The 10042-nt window shown below is 38.6% G+C and overlaps 1 protein-coding gene across 2 annotated transcripts; it reads right to left on the bottom strand.

Moving 5' to 3' along the window:
• Positions 1–436: 436 nt before the first annotated feature.
• On the bottom strand, positions 437–9830 carry LOC126379362 (uncharacterized). Of its 2 annotated transcripts, XM_050028077.1 has the most exons (4): positions 9584–9830; positions 8002–8139; positions 6661–6797; positions 437–5347 (listed from the first exon to the last, which is right to left on the bottom strand). In XM_050028077.1, exons 1-4 carry the CDS (start codon positions 9585–9587, stop codon positions 1490–1492), a joined length of 4137 nt encoding a protein of 1378 aa, XP_049884034.1. In that variant the 5' UTR covers positions 9588–9830; the 3' UTR covers positions 437–1489. The 2 variants fall into 2 exon arrangements, with proteins under 2 accessions (XP_049884034.1, XP_049884035.1); XM_050028078.1 differs by lacking the exons at positions 6661–6797; positions 9584–9830.
• Between the last annotated feature and the right edge of the window lie 212 nt (positions 9831–10042).

Below are 10042 nucleotides of genomic sequence, written 5' to 3'. Positions count from 1 at the left end.
AAGTAAAATATCAATTTTGGTGGATGATAACATGCACGATGGTGCTAATTCCAGTAAACACCATCTAATTTTATTTTAAGTTATACCTGTCATTTTCTCATCCGTTCAAAAAGAAAGGGACGGGTAATCGACAGGCATAAAATTTATGGAACACACGTCAATTTTAAGCATAAATCTAAAACGACCGTCTAAACATTTTACACCAATAACCCGACAGAATAAGTTGACAGCACACGTCAAACGGTTTGCATACCAGCGAAATACTTTTAGATTCGCCCGGTTTATTCATTCATGTACTCATTCTTCCTAAAGAGCTGTCAATCACCCGTCCCTTTCCTTTTCGGCGGATAAGAAAGTGACGGGTGTAACTTAAAAGTAGAATTAGGATGTGTCTGCAGGAATCGGGGCCTCAGTATGTATAAAAAATAAAAGCAAATTATAAATTCAATAAACTTTATTCATCAAAAAATACAAATTTCATATACTAGGATACATACTACTAATCATGATACAACAAACCATGGTCTTACCTTTCTAATACCAAGCTACTAATAACATAGGTAATTTGTATACATTCTCTCTCTCTATTTAAGAGCTGTGCTCTTGTCGGTGGGGTAATCGCCATTCCTCTCTTCTTCCCGCCAAAACCTTCACCTCCCGATACGACACGACCTGCACCCTCTCTTTTATTTGTTTCATAAATGTTATGCTAGGTCTACCCCTTCCTCTCTTCCCTTCAATTTTTCCTTCTATAATGTTTGTTATAAATGAATCGTGTCGTATCAGGTGGCCAATCATATTTCCTCTCCGGTTCTCTATAGTCTTCAATATGGTTGGTACGGTTGTATTCATTACCTTGTGCAAAAGTTTAATAATTCGGTTCCCTGATTCAGCTCTACGAAAGAAGTCCTGTGGATTTTAATGGGACTAAATTGACAAGTCAATAATGAGGGGCATTCCAATCGACGTTCCCCAAACACACGATAGATGGCGTTCTTCACTTTTATCGTGATAATTACCTATTTTCTCATTGCTGGGGTACATAATTATTCAAAAATGATTTCAGCGTCAACAGTCTCCGTGGTCTAGTGATAAGAGCGTTAGGCTCACGATCTGGAGGTCCGGGTTCATTGTCACTGGAGGTCGGGGACATTGTCGAAATCACTTTGTGAGAGTGTCCTTTGTTTGGTAAGGACTTTTCAGGCTTGAATCACCTGATTGTCCGAAAAAATAAGTTGATTCCGTGCTTCGGAGGGCACGTTAAGCCGTTGGTCCCGGCTATTAGCCGTAAAAACATCTCCACCAACCCGCAGTGGAGCAGCGTGGTGGAGTATGCTCCATACCCTCTCCGGTTGATTGAGAGGAGGCTTGTGCCCAGCAGTGGGACGTATATAGGCTGTTTATGTTATGTTATGTATGATTTCAGCCTCTTCTTCAGGGCAGTCTCAGCTGCGATTAGTTTATTAATATAATTTCTTGGGCTTACGTACTACTTTTCGATTTGTTGATCGAATTGAAATAATGAAATTAAATGAGTCTTTGACGCAATGTGGGTAGAGACAGTATTTTTGGTAAAGTACAAATCGCACGGGACACAATAGCAGACACGGTCATCCCTCATTCTTATACTATTCTTCAATAGCACTTTCTGAAGTATTCTGTTATGTGCATTCGTTTTGTAATGAGTACTAATTTGCATGGCGTTTTTATGTAATTTAACTCCACATATATCGCAGTCAAATATTTCGTTTAAATTAGGGACTTGCTCCTTATTTTCTTTAAGCAAATCCACATTTTTATTATGTCTAAAGCCTGCCAAGTGAGTCCTTATTTCGACAGGGTCGTTAGGTACCGCGAACAGGCATATTTTGCATACAAAGAAACCGGTATCATTATTGTCACTATATTCGCTTGTTTCACTTACATTTCCATCGTGACCATCAATGTTTTTCTCGTGAATCATAGTTGTTAAACCACACTGTGTGTTATTATCGTTTACTGGCTCTGAAAGATTTCCGCTTATGTTATTATTATTATATATATTCCCGTGAACCCTGTTTTGTACGTTAGCGTGTTCATTGTCTCCTGTCAGGCTTGAGATTACCACAGTATAATTTCCAAGACCATCCTTTACTTCTGGTTTGTCTCCGTGGTTTTGACTATTAGTGTTAATATTATATTTGAAATCGTCAGCTGCTTGAGTTGAATTCTTATCTACATTAGCTGTCTGTGAGCTGTCGTGACTTAGCGTTTTATTTGTATGTTCATAAGATGTATCATTTTCATCTTTGGGTGCCGATGTATTTATTGTCTTTTCTTCATTATTTGGTTTACTAGCAAATGTTTTTTCCATGCAACGTTTGTGATTTTTCCCGCGCACATGATCGTTGATACAGGAAGCAGTATTTGGCACTTTCTTTTCGCATATCTCACACCAGTAAAATTGCGTACTTTCGGGTGCAATTACGCCTTTGTCAATCGTCGGGGTTTCAGTGAGAACTGGTTGGCTTGTGCTCGCTAATGTATCTTCACTTGATGTTGCGCTCTCAGTGGTGTTACAAACGACGGGTGTTTTGAAGTAAGCTTCTTCCACTGATTTTCCTACTTTTGCAGCCAGTCTTCTTACTTTCTTCCTATGCTGATTATCGTCATTCATATGGTGCAGTAATTGGTCAGCCGTGGAAAACCCTTTAGACATGCAAATATTGCAGACATATCGTTTTTCGATAGTTTTCGGTTTGTCTACAGTTTCTCTTTCACTGAAAAGATTTTTTAATTTATTTTGATGGACCTTCCTATTTGTGTGGGTTTCGTCGTCAATTGAATCTGTTGTAACAACATTACATATTGTACAGAAACCGTCCACTATTACATTGTCAGTTTTTGTGTCACCCTCATGCGATTGGCTTGATACAATCTGTTGAACGGCAGCTCTTAATTTCTTTTCTAGAAAGAGCTTCTCGTTTGTCTTATGAAATGTCCCTTCGTAGTGATATGCGACGTTCGCTTCCAAAAGATCTACACCACAGGCTTCACAGACTCTATAATTACAGTTCTGTTCCGTTCTACCAATTTCCATATTTTCAACAGACATGTTCTGAAGAAAAATATATTCCACGTTAGCTGTATCATGTTCGTCTATCGCATTAGCTGCTACTTGAAGTTGAGCATCATTACTTTCTACAGCGTTCTCTTTATAGTCATTGTTGATATTGTTATTTTGGTTAGCGTCATGTTTATCATCGCTGTTCACATTTGCATTTTCCGGGAGTACCTCGTCGATGTCTGTGTCGTAGTTTTCTGTTTGAGAGAGATCAGGAGTATCGGTATCTTGAAATATTTCATGGTTATCGTCACTTGAATCATATCTGTTGCTTATTTCGCTATTCAGGTCGCTATTTATGTATTGAAGACTTTCGGATTTTATAATTGCTGATTCTTTTGGCGTTTCATGTACATCTCTGGGAGTTGGTTGTTCATTTATGGCGTCAGATGTCGCAACAGCCACCTTTGACTTGCGACGTACACGCTGTCTTTTTCTAATACTAGGGGCATCCATAATTTTTAACATTGCAACTCTGCTAAGGCAGACTTTATCCAGTCGTTCAGGGCACGTGCTTAAATTAAACTGGTGTAAAGTACTATTCATGTGATAGTACTCTAAGTTAATAGTGAATATTTCGTTGCAGCAGAGACAGTAACAATTTTTGTTGACTCGGCACATAGTTTGACTCTCCAGTTTAGCAGAGTACGCATCCTTATGCGCATCTGATGAGCGATGTGTTTCTGAAAACCCGGGAGTGACCGCGTCCGCTAGATCAAACTCTTCGCTGCAAACTTTACACCGTGCTTTATTAAGATCGTCCGTGATAGTGAACACATAGTGAAGTTTCCCCTTTGCCACCTTGTCAGATCCTTTTTGGATATTTTTGACGGCTTCTTTATTAGTTCCTGCTAATTCATTTTCATTTTTTTTATCTAAACGAGCCATTTCAGCGTAGGACACAGTCGCTGTAACTTTCTGATTGGTTCCATCCGAGCCTGCACCGTGTTTGATATTTTTATTATTAAACGTAATGTTTTTTGCCTTTTCTTTCTCAGCTTTCTCATTAACGGCCTTAACATGTCTTTGACCGAGTAAGTGGTCGTTTATGTTAGCAACGGTATCAGGTATTTTCACTTTACAAATCTTACATTCAACTTTCTTTCCCGTTCTCTCTATTTCCTTTGGAAGATTATTTAATGGTTTTAGTGGTTCTTTGCCTGCTTTCACTGTGCCTAAATCAACTGTGCTCTTAGTTTTTTTTACACGTTTTGTTAAATTACTTTTATGGTCACATTTGTTAATATGGTACAACGTAAGTGATTTTTTGACAAAGACGCGGCATACATCACAGTAGAGCAAATCCCTGTTAAATTCAGCTATATAGTTTTTTGTAAGAACAGATTTATTGATGAATTCAGAGCTTCCAGTGACAGACGTTTTGGTTTTAGAATCATTGCTTTCCTGGCTAGTGCTAGCTCTTTCTGAGTTAGAATCACTATTATCAATGGTAACGCTTTTGTCACGTACATTATTTTTGTGTTTTTCTTCTCCAATATGGCCGATTTCGTGCCATTCAAGCATATTCGCGGAACATGCTGAACAGAATGTCACTACGTCGTTGATTTTTATCATAGAATTACCTCGTAACATTGACATGTAGTTCTTTTCATGTTCGTCTGCATTCATATGTCCATCGATAACAGCTTTGATATTAGCTATGTGCTCTTTGCAAACGTTACAAAATGCAACTTCCTCTTTTTTCGCTGGTTTTTGCACAAGACAGTGGTTTATGTCCATTTTTTCCTCCAAATAAGATTTTAGTTTGTGGTAATTGTCAACAGCTAACCTTACATCGCCATAAGGAGTTTGAACATGAAGGAATTTTTCACCAGCGAATTGGAAAGTTGGATTGAAATTAGGTACCGTTACTATCTTGAAAAACTCTAACAAATCTTGTCCGCTCGGTGTGTTACTGTGAATTTCTTCACGTTCATCTTTGATATTAGCATCGGCAGAAATGTCTGGCGTATTCAATGTACCATTATTTTTTAATCTTTCATCGAATTGGTCTTTTTCTCTCGTTTTTATTAATTCAGCAATGTCATCGAGCACTTTCGAAACGTTGTTTTTGTTTTCATAAATTAATTTTAATGATTTTATCATAGTATCGTGCAGTACAGATTGTCTGTGCAGTTCGGAGGAGTCATGAGCAGTTTTGTTCGTTGATTTAACTGCGCAACAGCAGTGGGGGCAGTAAAACGTGCGGCCATGATGGGCAGTTGTAAACGCAGGCAGCGCCATCTGAAGCCAGAAAAAGGTTTGGTTATTTTCTATGAACAGCCACTATTTGATTTTGCGCGCTGCACCTTAAAATTACACATCACCAGCCCATTAACGTCCCCACTGCTGGGGCACGGGCCTTCCCTATGGATGGATAGGGAGATCGGGCCTTAAACCACCACGCGGGCCCAGTGCGGATTGGTGGTTATTAACGACTGCTAATGCAGCCGGGACCAACGACTTAACGTGCCTTCCGAAGCACGGAGGAGCTCGAGATGAAAACTTTTTTTTTCTGTGGTCACCCATCCTATGACCGGCCTTTGCGAAAGTCGCTTAACTTCAACAATCGCAGACCGAGCGCGTTAACCGCTGCGCCACCGAGCTCCTCAAAATCCTAATAATTCGAGCTCCTTAAAATTACACTTGATATTAACTCAGAATCATGGTCGGAATCATACCCATCAGTATTCGTTACGATGTCACTGCCCTGCCCTGTGTTGGCGTCAGATATGGCAACCCCTGTTGCCTAGGTATTGTTGATTATATGGCGCTTCTTCGTTTTCTTTGTGTTGATTAACAGCCTCCGTGGTCTAGTGGTTAGAGCGTTAGGCTCACGATCTGAAGGACATTGTCGAAGTCACTTTGTGAGACTGTCCTTTGTTTGGTAAGGACTTTTCAGGTTAGAATCACCTGATTGTCCGAAAAAGTAAGATGATTCCGTACTTCGGTGGGCACGTTAAGCCGTTAGTCCCGGCTATTAGCCGTAAAAACACCTACACCAACCCGCATTGGAGCCGCGTGGTGGAGAATGCTCCATACCCCCTCCGGTTGCTTGAGGGGAGGCCTGTGCCCAGCAGTGGGACGTATATAGGCTGTTTATGTTATGTTATGTATATGGCGCTTAGCAACGGGGGTGTTAAGTAAGGTTTTTTACGTTATTACAATTTTGTGTTCTTTTACTCTTTATTATACGTTAATACTGAGTTGGTCAAGGAGCTCGGTGGCGCAGCGGTAAACGCGCTCGGTCTGCGTCGCAAAGGCCGGTCATAGGATGGGTGACCACAAAAAAAAGTTTTCATCTCGAGCTCCTCCGTGCTTCGGAAGGCACGTTAAGCCGTTGGTCCCGGCTGCATTAGCAGTAATTCATAACCATCAATCCGCACTGGGCCCGCGTGATGGTTTAAGGCCCGATCTCCGTATGCATCCATAGGGAAGGCCCGTGCCCCAGTAGTGGGGACGTTAATGGGCTGATGATGGTGATGATGATGACTGAATTGGTCTTCTTTGATTTCGCTCGTTAACAGTATATTGTAGTTTTTAGTATGGATTCTCACCTGTCGCTTAATCCTTTCTAGGCTAAGATCCAGTATCGCCGCGTGAGTGTTATGCTTCTCACTCTGGTAATGTTCACGAACGTACACTTTTGGCACGTTCACATCACAAATGTAACACGTAACCGTGTCACCATTCTCTGGAAAGACAAACAGCCATGACTTATGCTGTACAGTCATGAGCAATATAATGTACCCACTTTAGGACACTGGTGCTAATTCCTGTAAATACCATCTAATTTTATTTTAAGTTATATCTGTCATTTTCTTATCCGCCGAAAAGGAAAGGGACGGGTAGTCGACAAGCATAAAATTTATGGAACACACGTCAATTTTAAGCACAAATCTAAAACAACCGTCTAAAAAATTTACATCAGTCAATAACCCGACACAGTTAGTAGACAGCATGTCAAACGGATCATACCAGTGACGTACCTTTTTGATTCGCTCGGGTTATTCATTCATTTACTCATTCTTCCTAAAATTAAGAGCTGTGAATCATCCGTCCCTTTCCTTTTCGACGGATATGAAACTGACGGATATAACTTAAAATAAAATTAGGCGGTGTCTGCAGGAATCGGGGCCACTGTTGCACTAACATATTTGACATTTAGTGAGACTTACAGATCAATTTGTCAAAAAGTTAATGTGACATGGTACCAAAGTGGTACCATTTTAATGCTAGTGACCGTACATAATATTAAATACAGGATGTTAGTGACATCGTAACGAATACTAAAAGGGATGATCAGACCATGACTCTGTGTGAATATCAAGTGGAAATTTACATACACACACACATAAGCTCACGCCTATTTCCCACCGGGGTAGGCAGACTATAGAATTCCATTTGCTTCGATCCTGACACACTTCTTGCTTCCTCCACAAGAAATGGAAATAATAATAAGGGAATGGATGTGGAAATTTCCGCCGCGAAATTTACGATTTTTTGTTTTTAAAATTATTTTCAGTTGTATACTTTTGCGAGTGAAAAATCTTGATATTAACTCAGAATAATCAGCTGAATCACCCCTCTCAAGTCTCAGTATTCGTTATGATTTCACTTACACCTCATACAAATACAAGTACAAGTACGTATGGGTGTTAGTGACACCGTAACGAATACTGAAGGGGATGTCAGACCATGATTCGGAGTCGATATCAAGTAGAATTTCCTGTCGGGAAAGTCATGAAAATTTTAATATTATGAATTTTGAGTTCCATACTTTTGCGACAGAAATCACTTGATATCAACTCAGAATCCTGGTCTTAAATAGTCTGAATCATCCGTCAAAGTTTTCATTACGAAGCCACTAACACCCTGTATTTGTATTACTGTCTCACCAGCTATTTCATCTTCTATGGCATCCTTCGTCTTGACTTCAAAGTCACAGTATTGTTGTGGCAATGTGTCTATGAGATTCCACAGGGGAGCAGTTAAGTTTCTGGGCTGATAGGTGTATAGCGGTAACAGGTTCAAATCTGCAATAATAATAAATATTTATTTATTATTGTGTACAAGTTCAAGTCATGGAGAAGCATGACTGGGAAAAGAAGAATAGAAAAAAACATGAAATGAATGCATTGTTCAGTTTTAATGTGATTACCTATTTTCTCAATGCTGTGGTACATATTTTATTTTATTTTTTTTAAAGAACGTCTAGGGCCCTGTGCCAAGGTTTTTCTTGCAGCTTCTTTTCCCCGGCTATACAGGTTGTGAGAAGCTGCAGTAGTTTTAGGCGGATGAGACGTTCGTTATGTAAAATTGACGATTCAAAGTGTAACTGTTACCTATTGAATAAAGATATTTTTGAATTTTGAATTTGAATTTTGACATAATTATTCCAAAATACAATGTACTGGTAGAAGCATGTAAAAAAATAATTGTTGATTCATATTTGGATCACATTATGTATAGAATTATGTTGCTACCTATATTGCTTTTCTTTATTTTGATCAGAATAATAATGGGTGGAAGATGTAATTGTGCCTGGGTGCAATAAAAAGGGTCATTATTTACATCCAAAAACAAAGATAAAAGATGCATAATATGTTCCATGCAATCAGAAGGTTAAACGAAGGAAAATCTGTACAGTCATGAGCAATGTAATGTACCCACTTTAGGATTCCGTCGCACTAACATATTTGACATTTAGTGAGACTTAGAGTTCAATATGTCAAAAAAGTTAATGTGACATGGTACCAAAGTGTACACATTATAGTGTATACATTAATGCTCGTGACCGTACAGTGCTATCAATATTGTTTTTGAGGAACATAGCCTGGAAAGTCCCTCATGTTATGGGTAATCAAATAATGTAAAAAATTCGAAGGAAAGTAGGTATCTCTCCATATAGCAAAGAATAAAGGATAAAACTACTTATAGAACGGCAACCCTCCCTTCCCCACCAGCAGCAGAGCTAGGTTTACCTCACCTGCTCTGTCTTACTTTAGCCTTCAGTCGTATGGGCGTCAGACGTCAAACACAAATGCGCATGTACGATAACGTCGATGTGTAGTGTCTGTGTAAAATGAGGTGTTTTGTATGAAGTGTCCGGGGTGTGCATAAGGTTAAGAATTATTTCAATTGTATCATTTTAAGCCGAAACAAAATGGTAATGTTCTAGACTTTGTTTGAGAATAAAATGTGTAGGAGAAATGTTTGGCTCCTCAAGAGCCCCCTGAGGATGGGTCTCTAGGCACGAGCCCCGTGTGACCTTATAGTAAAGACGGTATTGGTTTCTACGGGTCGCTCTGGACCCGCCATTTGTCGGATTCCGTTTGGATAAGAATCGAAATGTGCGAAAACGATCAACCAAATAAACTTATTTATTTATTAGTTACGATATTTACCTACAACAAACTGTGTTAATGATTAGTAAGATTAAGTAATAAAGAATATAAAACAGAAAATGTAGGAACTTACCCATTTTTATAACGATTTTTCCATAACAAGTCTAATCAGTAAAAACACTTGCTAAACTTTTTTAAAACTACTTTATCTTATCAAACTATCATATTGAATATTTAAAATTAAATGCTCTTCTCAACGACTCCTAAACTACAACGACTAAATTGGCTTCGGAATGTTTTCGAAAAGAATTAACGGCACGAAGAATTTCAACAAAGGCTAGATAAAAATGCAAGCATCAAAAGATTTACGTTCGTTTAGTTGACATTTGCGTTTTTTTTTTGCGCGGTTGTGACTCAACGTGTTTTTACAAAAGTTACTAAAATACTGAAGTTCGTAATATTATTATATAGTTTATTTTTGTACATAACTATAAATATGTTATTTTAGTTTGCTAATATATTTTTTTTATATAATTTGTTATTTTTTTATTGTTAATGTTATTTTTATTTTATTTGATACTGTTATTTCCGT

Source organism: Pectinophora gossypiella, chromosome 29 (assembly GCF_024362695.1).
Source record: "Pectinophora gossypiella chromosome 29, ilPecGoss1.1, whole genome shotgun sequence".
Classification (NCBI taxonomy): Eukaryota; Metazoa; Arthropoda; class Insecta; order Lepidoptera; family Gelechiidae; genus Pectinophora; species Pectinophora gossypiella.
This window is presented reverse-complemented; position numbering and strand designations above follow the sequence as displayed.